This window comes from Ipomoea nil, unplaced genomic scaffold (genome assembly GCF_001879475.1).
Source record: "Ipomoea nil cultivar Tokyo-kokei standard unplaced genomic scaffold, Asagao_1.1 scaffold3267, whole genome shotgun sequence".
NCBI classification, from domain to species: domain Eukaryota; kingdom Viridiplantae; phylum Streptophyta; class Magnoliopsida; order Solanales; family Convolvulaceae; genus Ipomoea; species Ipomoea nil.
The window spans coordinates 10,237-30,180 of record NW_017619695.1 but is presented as its reverse complement, the minus strand read 5'-3'; the positions used below and the strand labels follow the sequence as shown (position 1 = coordinate 30,180).

At 35.7% G+C, this 19,944-nt stretch overlaps 3 protein-coding genes across 6 annotated transcripts; 1 reads left to right on the top strand and 2 right to left on the bottom strand.

Annotated features, from left to right (window-relative positions):
• Positions 1–301: 301 nt before the first annotated feature.
• Positions 302–1,368, bottom strand: LOC109169272 (uncharacterized protein At1g76070-like). The gene has a single exon (XM_019318142.1). The coding sequence runs from the start codon at positions 1,130–1,132 to the stop codon at positions 374–376; it is 759 nt and encodes a 252-aa protein (XP_019173687.1). The 5' UTR covers positions 1,133–1,368; the 3' UTR covers positions 302–373.
• A 3,953-nt stretch (positions 1,369–5,321) lies between these two features.
• LOC109169229 (probable prolyl 4-hydroxylase 3) lies at positions 5,322–8,824 on the top strand. The gene is made up of 8 exons (XM_019318076.1): positions 5,322–5,691; positions 5,791–5,881; positions 6,358–6,455; positions 6,547–6,644; positions 6,956–7,085; positions 7,229–7,416; positions 8,035–8,414; positions 8,690–8,824. Exons 1-7 carry the CDS (start codon positions 5,495–5,497, stop codon positions 8,106–8,108), a joined length of 876 nt encoding a protein of 291 aa, XP_019173621.1. The 5' UTR covers positions 5,322–5,494; the 3' UTR covers positions 8,109–8,414; positions 8,690–8,824.
• A 5,858-nt stretch (positions 8,825–14,682) lies between these two features.
• On the bottom strand, positions 14,683–16,738 carry LOC109169238 ((R)-specific enoyl-CoA hydratase-like). Of its 4 annotated transcripts, none has more exons than XM_019318093.1 (4): positions 16,726–16,738; positions 15,227–15,548; positions 15,023–15,138; positions 14,683–14,924 (listed from the first exon to the last, which is right to left on the bottom strand). In XM_019318093.1, the coding sequence occupies exons 2-4, from the start codon at positions 15,491–15,493 to the stop codon at positions 14,819–14,821; spliced, it is 489 nt and encodes a 162-aa protein (XP_019173638.1). In that variant the 5' UTR covers positions 15,494–15,548; positions 16,726–16,738; the 3' UTR covers positions 14,683–14,818. The 4 variants fall into 4 exon arrangements, with proteins under 4 accessions (XP_019173638.1, XP_019173636.1, XP_019173637.1 ...); XM_019318091.1 differs by lacking the exon at positions 16,726–16,738 and adding an exon at positions 15,760–16,125 and having other exon boundaries at positions 15,227–15,563; XM_019318092.1 differs by lacking the exon at positions 16,726–16,738 and adding an exon at positions 15,600–15,753 and having other exon boundaries at positions 15,227–15,555.
• Between the last annotated feature and the right edge of the window lie 3,206 nt (positions 16,739–19,944).

Here is a 19,944-nt window from a genome sequence, read left to right as displayed (position 1 = left end):
AACTTAATTCGATTGGAATCATGCCAGGCCTATATATTTTTAAAGAATTACTCTAACAATATATACATACATCCAACAATATAATTTATAAGAAAAGATTCTTTGAGGTTGAAGATTTAACTTTTTGGAAAGAGTATAAGAAAATGTTCTTGACTTTCGCACAAACTAATAATTTATAAGAAAAGATTTTTTGAGATTGAAGATTCAACCCTTTTGAAAAAGAGTATAAAAAAATGTTCTTGACTTTTTGCACGTACAAACTAATTGGTTTATCGAGAAGTGAACAAATTAAATCAAGAAAGAATTATAAAGAAAATATAAATTTAATTACGGAGTATAAGAAATTACTTCTCTGAAGATTACTCAATGTGTTTCATTTTGATCTAATCACGGCGTTTAATTGAAGAGGCTTAGGTTGAGCCATGGTCCTCCTTTTCCACAGATTAATTTCCTTCCTTGGTTCCAAAGGCAACGTTGTTGATCCATGTCCACCAAACATTGGAGCGGAGAAAGGAATACTAATCTCTTCATATTCATCATCACTATCATTATCTAAACAATATTTCCGACCGTGAGGCACCACCTGCGCCGTCGCCGTGGATGCCGTAGTCCAATTGAAATCCGACAGTGTTTCTCGACCGCTTGCAAAGCGCTTCATCTGACCCAGACTCGGCGCGTCCTCGCAGACACGGAGCCTAGAGCTGTCGGCCGTAGCATCAGATCTTCTCCCATGAAATATTTTCCCAATAGCCGCCGACGAAGACGATATCTCCTGAAAGGACGTTGTAAGAGACCTGGCATAGTCTTTCTTAGTAGGCAGAGGGTCTACACGTGGCTGCTGCCTCTTCTGTTTGGCCATCTTCTTCTTGTGCTTGATTTGACCAATGCATGAAACTTTGGGCGAGCTTGGTTCTTGGGTATCCATACCTGATTTTCTTCGAGCCTCGGCCGGAATAATGGATATGATCGGACCTGAGAATCCTTTGTTGCAATGGGTTTTGATATCCGCCGCCGCCGCGGGTCTTTTATCTCTGCCTGGGCTGAATGGCAAGCTTTGGAACGAGATGGCAGCCGATTTTGGCAGGAACTTCAAAATCATCTTTGCCTTTGATGGCTTCACTGGCTTTTCCATTGCTTAAGATCGATATGTATGTCGATATAAGTTACTATAAATATACAGATGTTAGTTTGCGTTTTCTATCTGATGTTTGGAGAGGAATAGAAGAATAGTGCGTTTAAAGAAACGGTCTGAATCAGGAGGGGATTGACTTTGTCAAGAAGAGGGTGAGGGTTTAGTCAAAGGAAGATAATACTATACGTCTGACTGGGCATAAAAATCATGTTGTCTTTGTGGCTTAGCCAGCCAGTGTTTAACAGGGTAGGCGTAATTTAATATATGCAAAGTATACTAATATATAATACACGTACTTTTGGTAGGATGCATATTTCCGCCACATGGTACTTATACCAGCTTTATAAACTATGTATATTCAATGGTCTCAAACTGCGGCGAAATTCAACTGGTTTGACTATTATTATGAGATGATGATAAAATTAAAACATGCCTAATTAATAAATTCATCAATTTGTTATGCACATTGTGCTCCTATGGTCGGAGTGACTTATTCCATGTGCAGTGAGAGGTCATGAGATTGAGTCTCAATATAATAAATTCATCAGTTTACTCTTGGTCTTATTATTATTTTTATTTATTTTTCCATAAAAAATGATACTCCGTATTTGATAATTAGTGAATTGTATTAGTTGTTTTGAACCATTAATAGAACATTTAAACCTTTATAATAATTACTTTTAGCAATTTATTTATACGAATCAAGTAATAAAATCAATAATGTCACATTGTGTATGTTCAGATGACAATTTTGTTATTAAGCTAACTAGTATAACATCTGTGCGATGCACGTATAATAATATATATTCAATAATTAAATTATTTATCATATTTAAATAATGTAAATAAATAAATAAATACTCAAAATATATATTATATAATATTCTAACAATATCTTATTATAATAAAGTATGTACATTACCTAATATCAAATTTTGCTTTAATTTATAATGATTTAGTGTTGAGATTACTTTTTTTTTTTAAGGATCATATATTATATAATATTCTAACAATATCTTATTATAATAAAGTATGTACATTACCTAATATCAAATTTTGCTTTAATTTATAATGATTTAGTGTTGAGATTACATTTTTTTTTTTAAAGGATCATATACACATCACTTGTGTGCTATGCTCATAATATTTGTTATATATATCTATAAACATAAACATTAATGTTCATAAACACTAAACTAAATATACATATATGTATTTACATTTACGCTATAGTAGCTAAGTTCATAATGTTCATAAAAACAAAATTTAATGTATATAAATATTAATATAGACGCATCATGTTTAATAACATTCATCTCGTACTATATTCATAATATTTTTTAAAAAAATTCACTTTTGCTAATTGTCTAATATCATAGTTGCTTATAGAGTTTTTTTTTTTTTTTTTTTTTAATTTTATATAAGCATAAAATGGAAATTATACACTTGTGTTTACCAAATATGCCCATACATAACATATTTCATAAAATAGTCCAACTTAAAAAAAGTCAAGGATGAAAAAGATCACATTCCTTTATTTAAAAAAATCACATTAAGAAACAAAAAAGTTTGTTTTTCATGGAGGAAAATGACTATTTCATATTTATGGTTTAAGGTTTATAGTTTTAAATAAGTATATAATATATGAATATAATTTTTAATAATACAGAATAAAATTTATGGAGAATTTGTTAATGTTTAAATTTGTGGGGACATTAACTCTTTATGCTTTAATAGATTGAGAAAGTATGTAGGAAGATATTATGTTACTATATTTTTTTAAAAAATGTAAAAATTCATGAATAAAAAAAATACTTCATGTACTCTAAAAAACTTACGCTCACATTTTCCTCCTATTTGTGTTCAACTTTTATTGGAGGAAGAAAAAAAAGATATGGATAGACATCATGACCCCTTATAAAATCGAGCAATCAAAACATGTCAAATATAGAGAGTACAAAATAAGAGTAGAAATTTAGAGTACATGTAGAATTATTCATTGTGAATTTGTGATAATATGTTACCTCTCACGTCATTTTACATTTTACTGCGAGCATGAGACAAACATTTATTTTAAGGGTGTGTTTGGACTTTGGAAACTAGTTCGAATTTCCAGTGTCTAGAAAATCAAGTCAACAAAAATTGATTTTCGTTGACTTTTGAAAATATGCTTGTTTTGAATGAAAATGACTTTCATTTTTTTTTCGAAGTCATTTTATAACTTTTACAGCAACATCATCACCACCAGTACAAGACCACACTACCGTCCCACTCCAGTCACCACCGTCATACCACCACCAGTTGTTGTTATTATTATTAGTACCGCCACCACCACCACTATACCACTTATTATTATTACTAGTTTTTTACGCGCATTGCGCGGTTGGGATAATGCCCAATGTTTTTTTTTAATAAGTACTTTAAAGTATATCAAGGCAGGATTATATTATAATTGTTCATGCATAAATAATTGAATGTTGAATTTACGTATTTAAATAGGTAATTCTAAGTTTACAAATGCAAGATAATATAGTCAAGATTGATTATAATTGTCAATAAAATAATTGTATAGGTATGGTTGAAACCAAATACGGGACATAAGGGAGAACAAATAAAAATTAGGGCATAAAATTTTAAATATATACTAATATTGAAGAGCTAATTGTTGATTGTCAAACAATGACATTGCAATGTAGTTTTTCACTTCAATTTGTTGTGTAATTTGAATACTCTTTTTGTAAATAAATCTCCCAAGTAGTTAATATGATTGGCATAATTATATATATATTTTTTAATTTTTTAAAACAATTATTATTATTATTATTATTATTATTATTATTATTATTATTATTATTATTATTATTAAATATATGTATACCCTTAGGTCATTTTACATGTTAATCTAAAAAGCTAATTTTTTTCAAATATTTTTTTACCAACCGTTGATATAATTCGCTGGTCAAATCAGCTAATATAATCCGCTAACGCTAACCACTAACTACTGATTGTCAACAAGGACTTTACGAGATAGTTCTCACTTCAATTTGTTGTGTGATTTGAATACTCTCTTTGTCAACAAATTTCTCAAGTAGTTAATATGATTGACTTTATTAATTATATTTTTCTTAATTTTTTCATGGTATTAATAAAATACTTGGTAAATAAATATATAACATTATTTTGTATTATAACTTTGATATTTAATTAAAAAAAATAGTGCACAAAAAAGATAATAGGCAATGTAGTGAATATGATCAATGGATGAATTTGAATGTAAAAAATTTTTACATTGGAGAAAAATAAAGACAATATAATATAATAAAATTATTTCTCTTAATTAATTTATTGATAATGAATAATTTTTTTTTTAATAAAGACATTGTAGGGACAATGTAGCGAATATAATCAATTGATGAATTTGAATGTAAAGAATTTTTATATTGGAGAAAAATAAAGACAATATAACTAATGAAATTATTTCTCCTATTTAATTTATTGGTAATGAATATTTTTTTTTTTGAATAAAAACATTGTAGATACATAATTCTAAATTAAAGATCGAAATGCATATTTATTATTTTTTGTTGTAACTACTAAATTATTATTTAATTTAATAAAATTAAAACAGAGTACTAAATATGCCAACTTTGATTGGGATGAGGTTCGAACTTCGAACTTAAGACCTTTCTTATTGAAATCAATGAATAAGTTAACGGTGGACTAACAGAAATTAACGGAAAAGATAATATTTAACGGAAAAGTTAACGAATAATCATATTCATTAAGGATAAATTAGTAAATCTTAAGAAAAAATTAAAATATGATCCTGAGCCATTCATTTGATTAAAAAACTTGACCGCCATTTTTTCTACCTATAATAGTCCTAACTCTCTTGGGCTCTTATTAGTATAGTAGATTACTTCGTATTATTATCATTATTGTTCTGAATTACAAGACTTTGATTAATTATTTTTTATTATATTTAAAATTGTTATTATATTATTATATATTATTATACATGTTATATTTTAAATAAAAAAATTAAAATACTTAATTATATAATTATACTCATTTTTAAAAATATAAATCAAAAACACCAAGTTCATAATACAACCAAATACTAAAAAGAAATATATTTTTCGTAAAATGATTCATTTCCCAACCCCAACGGCCAAATATATATACACACACGCAAAGGCAAAGCCCGCCTGGGTCAACGTTTTTTATTTATTTTTTTCTTTTTAGAATCAACTGTAAAACCTCCGGCGACAAATCGGGTGTGATGTGCAAATTCACTGATCGATCGATAAATCTAGTGTTAGGATTCCTGTAAATTTGTAAACTGGGCCGAGCTGTTTAACAATGGCGAAGCCAAGGGGGAGTAGGCACCAAGGGAGGAGAACCTCGACCATGTCTTTGGTGCTCTCCATGCTTCTAATGCTGACACTTGTGCTTCTGATGCTCCTCGCTCTAGGAATACTCAATCTCCCTATTGGATCTGACGATGAACCCTCTTCTATCCGGAGTCGTATCAGATTCAAGCGCATGTCTCTAGATGTGTATGGATCGTTTCATATATATGCATACATGTATGATACCTTATGAATTGAAGTATGTAGCCGTTGATGATATCTAATAGAAGACGGGTTTTGATGCAGAGTGGAGGATGATGGTTTCGGGAAAAGGGGAGAACAATGGACTGAGATTCTTTCTTGGGAGCCTAGGGCTTTTGTTTATCACAATTTCTTGGTTAGCACGATGTTCATTTTCCTTTATTTTATGTACTATTGTTTTTCTTTGTATTTTTATGGTTCTTTGATACTTCTGAATTTAATTTGACTGTTGGCACCTTGTTCTTAATAGTTATCTTTCTGAGAGGTTTCACCATTGCATACTGTGACTATGGATATTTGAGTTTTTGGCATTTCTATGGTATTATTGTTTCTGTTAATGATAGGTGGGATTTTATTTATATTTTTCGATTTTATCTTTATATTTTTTAAATTTATTATTATTATTATTATTATTATTATTATTATTGTACAGTAATAAATTACTTTCTAGGATTTTTTTCAGCAATTGGTTTTCCATGGACACTTGTAATATGCTTATCTGATCTTGATAGTTTCATTCTGCCTGGTTTCATATTTGCCATTATTTCATGTCCTTACTGAAAAGACAGAGTAAGAGATGATTAATTTTGCATGTCCTCCATGTTTTAACAGTCCAAGGCAGAATGTGAATACTTGATAAATTTAGCCAAACCTCACATGGCAAAGTCTACTGTTGTAGATAGCAAAACTGGTAAAAGTAAAGACAGCAGGTCTGAATTGCTAATGCCTCAATTCCCGTTCATGATTTCCACCCCTTCTGCCTGATATTGAACTTAGGATTTTATTGTTTTTTCATTTCAGGGTTCGCACAAGTTCAGGAATGTTTTTAAGGAGGGGACATGATAAAGTTATTAAGAACATTGAGAAAAGGATAGCAGACTACACATTTATTCCTGTAGGTATGAAAACATTGATTCTCTTCAATCATTTACCATGTTCCACATTAGATGTTTTGATCACTGTTACATGAAAATGCAGACATAGTCACATAGAATACCGAATGCCAAGTGGTGCTAAATTTACTGATATAGCTGTACTTATAATCTAGAATTGCAATCATATCATTTACAAAGACTTATTGTCAGTTTATATTTGGTTGGTTGGGATCTCTTACTCTTAATTAGTGTGATTCTTCTTACCTCTATGCATCCTTTCACTGATTTAATTAATTCATTTTTCCAAGTTTCCTAACTTTGGTAAATTGACTCAGAGCATGGAGAAGGTCTACAAGTTCTCCACTATGAAGTTGGACAAAAATATGAGCCTCATTTTGATTATTTTCTTGATGAATTCAACACGAAGAATGGGGCACAACGTCTAGCTACTCTACTCATGTATCTGTACGTCTCATGCATCCTTTATTGTTTTATTAGATGCACTTACAAACATTTATTGAAGTGAACAATGGAACTTGATGTATTGATACCTTTAGATATATTGCAAAAAGGGTTTGTAACTCCTTTTATATTTTGGGACTCCGCAGTTCAGATGTTGAAGAAGGGGGTGAGACAGTTTTTCCTTCGGTGAAAGGCAATTTTAGCTCTATGCCTGGGTGGAATGAGATGTCAGAATGTGCGAAAAGGGGCCTTTCTGTGAAACCAAAAATGGGTGATGCGTTACTTTTTTGGAGCATGAGGCCTGATGCAACCTTGGACCCATCAAGTTTGCATGGTAAATGTGCTCTTTTTATTTTTTATTTTTTTATTTTTCATTACAAGCTGTCAAATACCCATCCTTATTGAGTTGTTGGTATACAATCCAGCAAAATGAGAAAGTGGGATCAAGAAAGATCAACATTTTGTTTATGATCTACTTTGTGTTAACTGTTGAGATGGCAGTTTACTTTCAAGTATTCTGTGGTTGATGACAAGTAGATATCACTTGTGTGTCTGTACAATTACTATAATTTACTGTGTTTCCTGTTATTAACCAACACTAAGATACCTGACAACATATATTAATACACATCACATGAACTCTATTATTAGTGAATTCTAAGTGCTTGTTTGGCTATCTTACTCCAAACGCTAAAATGGAAAAAGGCTTTTAAAACCAAATAAAATTATAAAAGGCAAAAGCTAGTTTTGAAGAAGCTTCATAGTTGAAAAAGCCTTTGTGTGTGTGTGTGTGTGTGTTTTATTTATTTATTAAATAATCATAATGTCCAGCCGGCCAAACAAGAGCACTAAATCGTCTGCATATTTGTTCTTTTATAGAGACCTTCACTTTATGAGATTGCCTTGTAGATTTCTTCCTTGTTTTAAACCAATTTGGTTCTATTTATTCTAGGTGGTTGCCCTGTTATAAGAGGAAACAAGTGGTCTTCTACTAAGTGGATGCATGTTGGTGAGTACAAGCTCTAATTATTTTTCAATAGGTGTTACAGTTCTTTGATGGTGCCTCTAGGTATATTTTGGTAATTGTCCAATTCTAAATTCTACATTTGAGCGAATTCAAATTTGTATTTTTTCTTTACTAGCCCCATCAAAATCTTCTCTCTGTGTTTAGAAGAGGTATACACGCTTTTTAACTTTTATTTTCCCCTCAAAGTTGTTATGAGCTTGATGTAGGTTAAGAAGCAATACAAATTAATAGAGATTCATTGCAAAGTTCTAGATGACTCGTTAATCTTTACTGATGATTGAAGGTTGAAATGATAGCCATTCACTGTAGTGAATGGCAAATTATGCTATGGACCTGGGTCCACCTTGTAAGGTGGATTCGTGTTCAAAGATGCACCATTTACATACTAAATGTTCACAATTTTCTTTTTAAAAATTCACAATTTGTGATGACTTTGTAATGTATTTACATTTTACAAATTCTCAAAACTTAGAAAACACAATTTATATTCTAGAAGTTCACAATTCCAATACTAAAATTACCCAATTTAGGACCAGTGTCCACTTTGCAACATGGACCCGGGTCCATGGCATAACAACTGGTAATGTATGGTCTAGTTTATTTGCTATAGGTTCTATAGATTTGGTACATGTTTTAGCTATAGGCCGTAGAAAGAAGATACGACTTGTATGTTTTACTTTGCAAATTATGCAGTTTGGAAGTGTTGAGAATTATCCCATATATCATTGTTTCCTATTTCGTGAGCTATTGATGCAATCCATATTATCTTTTGCTTCGCTTCCCTTCGAGTTGTGGACAGCAATAGATACTATTTTTTCATTTGCTTAGGCAAATATTAAAATCTAAGCAAAAAATAAACAAAATTATATTTTCAATAAAATTTCAGTCACTTTTTTTAGGCAAAGAAAATAAAAATTGTAAATGTGGGTTATGATGAGACATGAACCATAGTTGGATATACCAAGCGAAATCCCATGTTCTGAGACAAGTAGCAAATATTAATTCCTAACCGTCTCGAGTCATTACCATAGTGAAATTCAGAGTTCGTTTCTTACCATATTTGAAACTTGGACTCTCTCGGAATTTCTATAAGCGAGTTTTTTATTATACCGGTAACCTTTTCCAAACGTATTCAAAACCTATGTAAATCTACTACTTGAGTTGAAATGTACATACCTTAGTTTTGGTGGTATTTGGAATTCGTCTTTTACCATATTCGAGGACCAGACGCTTTTGAAAATCATACCGGCGAATTTTTTAGAATATCGGTGACCATTTTATAACGGACTAAAAATTTTGTGGAACTCTTTTACTTGGGTAAAAATGTTCATAGCTCAACTTTGGTGCAAATATGAGTTCGTTTATTACCATTTTAGAGGACCGAAATCTCCTGAAAACCCTATCGGCAAGTTTGTCAAAATATTGATGACCTTTTCTGAACGAGCTCAAAACTTGTGGAAGTGTTCTGCTTTTGTAAATGGCTGTTAGCCGTTATCTGATTATGTTAATTAGAGGGTATAACTAGTTGGTAAAATTGATCGATTTGTAAAAATGTGTTTGATAAATTAGTTGTTAGCTGATAGTTGTTTGGTATATTTTTTTCTTAAAAAACTAATTAAAAAAGTTGTTTTGAACAATTTTTTGAATTTTAGCATTTTAGAGTTACAAAAATTAATTAACCAAACACTTATATTGATTTTTTAACCAAGTCAAACAATTAATAATGATCAAATAAGTCAAAATTAATTGATATACTAACTATTTTATCAAACAGTGCCAGTAATTTTTTTTTTTTTTTTAATGCTACTGACTCTATTACAATGTAGTATATGTTCATAACTACTTTGTGAACCTATTGAAGCACGGCTCGAGCCCACAACCTCCCATATGGGAGTGCAACCTTATGCCATTAGACCATAATGTCTTGGCATGTAATGAATCTTTGAATTGTAGAAAATAAAGATAATATAACTAATGAAATTATATCTCTTTATAATAAATAGTGAACAGAATATTTCGTTGCTAAAGTTTATACAAACAAAATGTATAGTTATTTAAGGGAAGAAAATAATAAAATAAAGGGTAAATAAGAAAAATCATAAAAAAATTCTGAACCAAAATAATATGAACCATTCATTTTAACAAACATGGTCATCTTGTAAAAATCATTCATTACAAGTGATGAAACATTATTCACGTTGAGAAAGTTGTTGGATGACTTTTTTCAACAGAAACAAAAAGACAATGCAAAAGCGGAACTTTTTTAAATTCGAATATAAAAAAGTTTGAAGAGACAATGAAGAACAATTATAATATAGAAAGACGAATTGAAGGTATCACTTTTTTCCGTCTAGGTCGCAGCTCTCCATTAAAGCCAAGGAGATATAGTTGAACACCAAAGCATTTTCGGGGCGGCTAGAAACTATGCCGGAAGCTTGGAACCGGTGCTTGCAGGCATGGAAGGTGATCTGCAAGAGCGTGGAGTTGATTTGCTGGATGGCGTGCTCTCTCAACGCCTGCGCTTTGTTCAAATCCGCCTGCGCTTGCTGTCTGATCCTCTTGGTGTTCGCGAACTCTTGCTTCGCTAACTCGATCTGCTTCTTCGCCTGCTGTCTCGCCTCCTTCGCGTACGCTTTCTCCTCCATCCCCGCCCTCAGCTGCTCCCGCGCCTCCTCCTTCATCGCCCTGAAGCTCTATTTCTCGTTCTCCGCCGCCTCGCCGTTGTTGCTCCTCTCAGTGTAGTTCGAGGAGCCGATGGAGAGCTGCAGCTGAGTGCAATGGTCGGCGTCGTCTATCTTCGACGATACCGAGACATCGAGGTGGCTCGACGACGAGGTTGTCGTCAGGAGTTGAAGCTCTAGGTTGTGATGATGATGAGGATTTGCATTAATGGCGGCACTGACGACGTTATAAATTCTGGTTCAGATTTATGCACCGAGTAAGGAAAAGACGATTTTATCCCTCGAATTGACACCCACTTAACCAGCACTTAATGGAAGGACCTCAATTGGAAAAAATTTAATAGTGGGATGATTAAATTGTCCAAATTAAAAAACGGAGACTAAATGTGAAAAATCAACATAATCGGTGGACCATTGCTGGAATTAACTCTTAACTTAAACATCCTCCGGTTCTTCATAGTTTTGAGTTGTTGACGGTAGAATTAGCTGTTAGGAATATAGCGGAATAATGCGGAAGCGAAGAATCGAAAATTGAGAATTATAGAAGTTAAATAATAGGGAAATATATAAAAATGACAAAAGAATTAATAAGAATGAAAATATAAATATATATATATATTACTATCAAGAATATAATATATATATATAAGTATGCTATGTGAGAAAGAAAGAATGAATATAATATATATTGAATTGATGTGTATTAAACAAAGCAAAACACAAAGCTATTTATACATTACAAACAAGAGAAATAATCGCATGAAACATGGAAACGTGTTGCGGCATGGCGTGAAGAATCGAGACCAACAAGGACGTGCATGCAACGTGGAAGACTTATTCTCCATGCATTTGAGCCACATAAAATAGTATTTTCTAACAATCTCCACCTTGGATCAAATTCATCTGTGGAAATTAACAACTGGAATAATCGACTAAACTCAAGCACTGCTTGAACTTAGCAATAGGAAAAGCTTCAGAATATCAGGATGGATCACCATCAACTTCCTGTGTGACTGAAAGTGCATAAGCAACTATGTTGGTTTCATCATCACTAGCATACCTAGCAGGTTTTTTAATTGTCCTCCTAGGACGATCCATAGCAATGGAATACTCTCGTTGTGGCTCGACGAGAGGTGTTGTGCTAGTAGATGCATCATCTTTAGTATTACCGTCAGCAGTAGTAACACTATCAATAGGCCTGAATTCAAACTCCACCTTCTCACCAGTACTCTGTGTCTCACCTGTACTGGGAACTTTTCCAGAAGAAAGTAGTGCATTTTCATCAAAAGTGATATCTCGACTCAGAATGATTTTCCGAGAATCAGGAGACCATAGACGATACCCTTTTGACTCAGAAGCATAACCAAGGAAAATGCATTTGACAGCTCTCGGATTTAATTTACCCGTACTGGAATGAGCATAAGCAGGACATCCAAAAACTCTTAAGATAGAGTAATCAACAGGATTACCTGACCAAACTTCCTCTGGAATTTTGAAATCAAGGGATGAATGTGGAGATCTATTTACCAAATAGCAAGCAGTAGAAACGGCCTCGGCCCAAAAATCACGTCGTTTCCATAACCCAGCATTAGAGAGCATACAACGCGCTCTTTCCAATAGAGTCCTGTTCAAACGTTCGGCAACACCATTTTGCTGGGGTTTACCAGGCAAGGTCTTGTGCCTGGCGATTCCATTTGCCGCACAAAAGTCATTGAAATCTGACTCACAGAACTCCAAGCCATTGTCTGTCCTGAGCTTCTTGACTTTTTTACCTATCTGAGTCTCAACAAGTATTTTCCACTTCTTGAAAATAGAAAATGCCTGATTTTTATGTTTCAGGAAATAGACCCAGACTTTACGAGAAAAGTCATCAATAATAGACATAAAATATCTACAGCCTCCCATAGACTGGAATTTAGTTGGTCCCCATAAATCAGAATGTATATATTCCAATACATCTTTGGTACGGTGTGTAGCAGTAGAGAAACTAACCCTCTTTTGTTTCCCAAAAACACAATGCTCACAAAATTGTAATTTACCCGTACCTGAACCAACAAGGAAACCTTTCTTGCTCAGGAGATGCATGCCTTTCTCACTCATATGCCCCAGACGCATATGCCATAATTGAGTGAGATTCGCATCAGACATCGATGAGGATACCGCTACTGAACCTGTCACAGTACTGCCATGCAAGACATACAAGCTTCCAGAACGAGAAGCTTTCATGAGAACAGAAGAGCCTTTGATGACCTTTAGAACTCCACCTTCAGCTATGTACTTGCACCCCAGAGATTCCAAGGTGCCCAATGATATCAGATTGCGTTTCAAATCAGGAATATACCGAACATTGGTAAGAGTCCTGACAACGTTATCATGAGTTTTAATCTGAACACTTCCAATTCCACTAACCTTGCATTGGGTATCATTACCCAGCAAGACAACTCCACCATCAACCGGTTCCAGAGAGATGAACCAATCTTTGTGGGGACACATGTGGAATGTACAACCAGAGTCCAAAATCCACTCAGTTTCACTCCGTTTCTCACCGGAGCTAACAGATAACAACACATCACCATCTGAATCACTTTCAACAACACTAGCTTCAGCGGACTTCTTTTCTCTCTCTTGCTTGTTTTTCAACTTGAAGCATTCAGTCACATCATGACCATGCTTCTTGCAGTACTTGCATGACTTGTTGGACTTATGTCCTTTGGACTTGGATCTAGAATTTTTATTGCTACTCCCTGATTCAAGTGAACGACCCCTTACGGTCAAGCCTTCACCTTTGTCCTCAGACTTAATTTCAAAGTCAAACTTTTCTTTGGACAATAGGTTCGACTTAACATTGTCGAAAGTAAGGGTATCACTACTATTACCATACAGCATAATTTCTTTGAAATGCTTGTATGAATTAGGGAGAGAGACAAGCAATAAAACAGCACGATCCTCATCTTCAATTATGACATCAATATTTTCCAAGTCCAATAAAATAGAATTGAATTCATCCAAGTGAGATTTAATCGAAGTACATTCCGTCATACGGATTGTGTACAGACGCTCCTTCAGGCGTAGCTTGTTCGCCAGAGACTTGGCCATATAAAGCGACTCCAGCTCGGACCATAAATCTGACGTAGTCTTCTCACTTACCACTTCACGTAGAACCTCTTTAGACAGGCACAATTGAATGGTTGAGCGTGCCTTGTCATCCAAATCTTCCCAATCTTCATCTGTCATTGCAGCCGGTTTCTTCTTCTTCCCAGCTAGCGCTTTCTTCAAACCGTTCTGGGTTAGAACGGCTTCCATCTGAACCTTCCAGATAGAGAAGCTAATTTTCCCGTCGAACTTCTCGATATCGAACTTAGTGACAATCGACATCTTTGAAAATAATTCTCAAATAAACCGCTCTGATACCACTTGTTAGGAATATAGCGGAATAATGCGGAAGCGAAGAATCGAAAATTGAGAATTATAGAAGTTAAATAATAGGGAAATATATAAAAATGACAAAAGAATTAATAAGAATGAAAATATAAATATATATATATATATTACTATCAAGAATATAATATATATATATATATAAGTATGCTATGTGAGAAAGAAAGAATGAATATAATATATATTGAATTGATGTGTATTAAACAAAGCAAAACACAAAGCTATTTATACATTACAAACAAGAGAAATAATCGCATGAAACATGGAAACGTGTTGCGGCATGGCGTGAAGAATCGAGACCAACAAGGACGTGCATGCAACGTGGAAGACTTATTCTCCATGCATTTGAGCCACATAAAATAGTATTTTCTAACATTAGCAATAAAGTCAATTTATTTTGTTTGTCAAAATTCAGTCCATAATTCTAATTTCTACTTTGCTCAACAAAAACTGGTTACTGGAAAAGCATGCATTTCGACCATTAAACGGGGAAGAACTTTGTGTTGTTCTGCGGGCAACAATCGAGTACACCAAAATCATGCATTTTGACCATTAAACAAGAAATAATTTTTTGTTCTTCAGCTCGACAGTCACTGTCGAGCTGGTTCTTTGTTCAGACTCCGCAGGATCGCTGTGGCCTCGCCATCAATAACAAGCGCGCCATCACGTTTGAAGCATTTGGTGAAAAATTTGACCCTGACAATCAAAACGAATTGAAGAGCTTGGAGAAGAAGGAACATGGAATCTAGATGAAAATACATGAAATTAGGGGGGATTCAGCCAGGGCAACCTACACATGTTTTGCTTTCAGAACCTTGATATTTGTTGCACATATTTCACCAACTATCTCCTCTCCAATGTACACTGGCAACTTGAACTGCAACATTTGCGAAACATATACAGCTCCCGGCTACAAGTATTTCCAAACACCAAAAGAGAAATGAGGCTTAAACAAAATGACTTGATAAAAGTATAAAAAATTGATGAGTCGGACTTACAAAATTTGAAGCGATGGTTCTTGGGAATAAGGAAGCGACCAACATTCCAGGAACAAGCCTGTCACTGAATCCAGCAAGCTTGGCACATTCTGAGTCAAAATGCAAGGGGTTGGTATCATGACTCAGCTTCGAGTATTCAACAACATCTACTTCCGTAAACACCCGAGCTTGCTTCAAAACATCCCCGCATTTAAGCAAATTCGTAGCTGCCAACGAAGAGAAGCCGGAAGTGGAAACGTAACTCCAAAACGCACGTTTCACCAACATTGTTCAATTAACTCGTCAACAACTTGTTGAAATTAGGCAAAGAAGCAGACATCCACTCGCACCTATACAACTGAAAATCTCACAAACAATTCATCAAACACCTTACCGGCATTGCAGAAAGCAATATCCACTCACCACCCGCAAACTAGATGGCCAAACAGATTCAAGTGAGCTCGTGCACCATCCAAAGGTGTCGATTCCAGTATATATACGTAGAGATACACGCATAGCAGATACAAATCAAATGAAAGACGAGAAACACGTACATGTGGCTGTGGAGTGAGATGAGACTTGAAAGCCCGCTATGGCGCTATGCTAAATTAAATTTAAAAATGCATTACTTTTTTTTTTTTAAGAAATAAAAATGAGTAATATGGGCTAAATATTAAGTGGATAGTGGGCAGCTGGGCTTAGCCGTCAGAGAAATAGATTTTTTTTTTAATGACTATATAAGCTAGGCAGCAATTATATCGTGGGCCATGGCCTACAAAGCTTTGTGGATCATGGTCCAAAAACAGTGCCGTTTCTTTAAATAAAGAAACGGTTGTTGTTACAGTTTAACGAAACTCGTATTTTTGGTGTGTTAATTACAAAATGAAACTACATTGTATCTAAAATGAAATTGTCTCACATATTGTTTTTATATTATCAAATTAAACTATAATTGAATTGAAATGAAACTGTAGGCGTGTTGAAATGAAACTACAATATATATAAAATGAAATTGAATAACATTTCACATTTTTGAGTGTATATTGTGTAACAATTAACAAAGCTGTAGTTATATCGAAATTATCATGTAGTTGTGTTTTAATGAAACTATGGTGTATGGTGTATATAAAATAAAATTAAATAAAATTTTCACATATTTGGGTGTTATAATTATCGAATTATATTAGTGGAGGGTTGCTGCTACATTACCCCTAGATGATGCTTTAATATTGAGCTGCGGGTTGCTTGTTTTATACTGGGTGGATTTGCAGCTTGGGGCTGTATGGAATTGTGAAGAAATATGGGAATTTTGGCATTCCAAAATTTGATAGGTTTTGGAGTTGTTCTTGGGTCAATATTATGGCACAGGCTAGAGTGGATTTAATTGAATATTAAATTAGACTAAGTGTAACACTTCTGGGTTCCCCAATTCCTGCTGACCCCTGACCCCACTTTGTTCCACCCTTGGTTTCCTTGTTCCTGGTTCTACTTGGTTACACATCGTTGTGCCTAGACCCCACTTTGTTCCACCTTCCCTATTCCTGGTTCTACTTGGTTCCACATTGTTCCATCTAGACCCTGGTTCCCCAGTTCCAGACCCCACTTGGTTCCAAGGTCACCTAGTCCTTCCTGGACCCTTTTTTCAACAAATTATTCCGACCCATGCATGTGATGGGAATCGATCCTGAGACCTTCCATTTGAAGGTCCAACCCGGGTGCCATCAGACCACAAGGGGATGGCGAGTTCAGGGTTTAGGGTTTAATTAAGAGTTAAGTAAATAACACAATATATTTATGCCCTTATATATCATTTTACATGTAATCAGCTAAAGAGTAAACAACTAATTTATCAAACACATTTCTATAACCAGCTAATACTATCAGCTAGTCAAACCAACTAACACAATAAGCTATCAGCTAACGGCCAATAGCCAATTGTCAAACACCCAACTAATACAATGAATAAATAAGTAAATAGCATAATTCGTGTGATTTGTTTTCCCTTAATTTTCTGCTCCAATCCCATGAATTCTGCACCATTTATGACATGCAAATCTGATGATTGATTGATTGGTTACTTTCTTTTCATCTTGAATTAGTGCCTTATTAGTCTTGCTCAAACGTTTATCATTTTCTCATATTGTTATCCATAAAAAAAAGAAATGTCATTGGTGATAAAACTAGAGCTCATGATGAATGAAAATAAAGTAATTTAATATTTAGACCTTGTTTGGCAATTGGCGTTAGCGGATAGCGGATTGTGTTAGCGGTTTTGACCAGCGGATTGTATCAGCGATTTATAAAAAGATGTTTGGTAAAATTAGTTGTTTCGGATAGTAGTTAACATGTAAGATGACCTATAAGGGTATACATATATTTCATTAAAAAACAACAACAACAACAACAACAATAATAATAATAATAATAATAATAATAATAATAATAATAATAATAATAATAATAAGGGGAGCCCTTTGTTTTCTAGCTTTTCCCACATCTGTGGGAAAAGTCGGATTGGAGGATTTGGAGCCTTGAGGCTCCTTATAAAGGAGCCTTGAGGCTCCTTATAAAGGAGCCTCAGGCTCCTTAAATTTGCATGCACATCCATTGATAGGCAAGTATTATTGAGGGACAGCATCGTTTTTGTTTTCAGCGGTTTGGATGTAAGCACTATGTCCCGGTTCTGCAAACTCAACCCGTGGCACATCTCAGATGCAAGCAAAACATTGTCCGTGATGGACCGGCCTGCTACAAACCCACTCTGCTGCGGGGACAACACTCGGGGCAAAACCGTGGCCATCCGGACCACCATAAGCTTCGTTACCAACTTGCTACTGAAATTGCACAAACTGATAGGCCTATAATCTGCAAAGGTCTCTGGACTCGGCTTCTTCGGGAGGAGGACGATGGATGTGTGCGTGATAGCCCTGGTGAATTCCTGTCCTGCAAAGTAACTCCGAACCATGCTGACTACATCACCCTGAATGATATCCCAACAGGCCTTATAAAAGGCCCCCGAGAAACCATCCGGCCCTGCTGCGCTCGTAGAGTTCATCTGCATTACCACCGCCTTAATTTCACCCACCTCTGGCACAGCTGTTAACTGTTCATTATCCTCATCAGTAACCAACCGTGGGACACAATCCAATCTGGCCAAATCAAACCCCCCGATCTCGGCGGTAAACATGTGCTCAAAGAAGGAGACTGCCTGATAAGCAATTCCCTGTCTGTCCTCCAGCCATATCCCTTCCCCATTTTTCACCCTGTGTATGTATAGCTTACGCCTGCGTTCCTTAACAATAGAGTGAAAGAAACGGGAGTTTCTATCCCCATCCTGTACCTCGGTGACACGCGCCTTTTGCTGCCAAAATTCCTCCTCTATTGCAATCTGTTTCTGCAGCAAAGCAACACCCTTTTTATATTCAATTAAAGCATTTTCATCATCTGGGTGCTGCTGCAAGGCAGCCTCAAGGGTCTGAACACTGTCCTCATATTCCCGGAGCTTCACAAATATGTCCCCGAATTCAGTCTTGCTCCACCTGCTCAGAACCTTACTCAGTCTATTCAATTTGGTGGCCATTACAAACATTGGGCCCCCCTCCACAGGGCCCTCCCAGCTATCACGCACCACCCTCAGAAAGTCCTCGTGCTTGATCCAGACATTTAAGAACACGAAGTGCTTCGGTACTACCTGCGTACTCAAAAGATCACAGCATATCAGCAGTGGACTGTGGTCAGACGTGGACTTTGACAAATGCCGCACAGACGATTTGAAGACCGATTCCCATACCGAAGTAAACAGAAACCGATCCAAACGCATCCATATGGCCGCTTCCCTACGTCGCCCATTCCACCAAGTGAAACAGGAGCCGTAGTAGGTCGCATCAATCAAGTCACACGTGCTGACACACTCCTGAAAATCAGTAGTCTTCCGATGCGGGTACGGAAGGCCACCTTTTTTCTCGTCCACACTTAACAAACAATTAAAATCACCTGCGACCGACCAAGGAATCCCTCCGGGAATCAAGGAGTAAATATGCTTCAACTCAGCCCACAACGGGTCCCGGAGGCGTTCCTTGGTTTTGGCATAAACAAATGAGAGCCAAAAAGGCGTAAGCACAGTAGAATGAACACATGAAATAGTAACGCACTGCTCGGTTTGACTCTCAAATGTTACTGCCAAATCATTATTCCAGAAAAGCCAGATTTTATTATTAACAGAAGCAAAAACATTATCAAAATTAAAGCGAATCCTGAAGAACTCAAGCCAATCAGACGAGCTGAAAGGCTCGAGTAGACATAAAACAAAAGGCGCGTGCATTCTCAACAGCACGCGGATCCTGCGAGCAGAACCCCGAGAGGACACCCCCCTCACATTCCAGACGAGTAGCTTCATACAGAAGATAACACACCCGGCCCTTCAGGGGGGTCCCCTTCCTGCCTCATAAAGCTATACCGACGTCGCACTGAGCCAATCCCTTCCCGGAGGTCTAGATGCTCATATTCCGTGTCAGAACCCGAGGCCCATTCCTCCGGTTCATGATCAGCCACAGGGACGTCAGTATCTGACCACGCCCTTTCCCTCCCCCTCCTTGGCCCCCACGGGGCCTCCGGGGGTGAATCGGGCGTTTGAGCCGCCAACCAGAGAGTGTCACTCGGAGGTGTGCATGGCGGCGTCCCCAGCTCAAGGGGACCATAGAAGATAGGATTCGGAACAGGAGAAGGGGTAAAAGAGAACG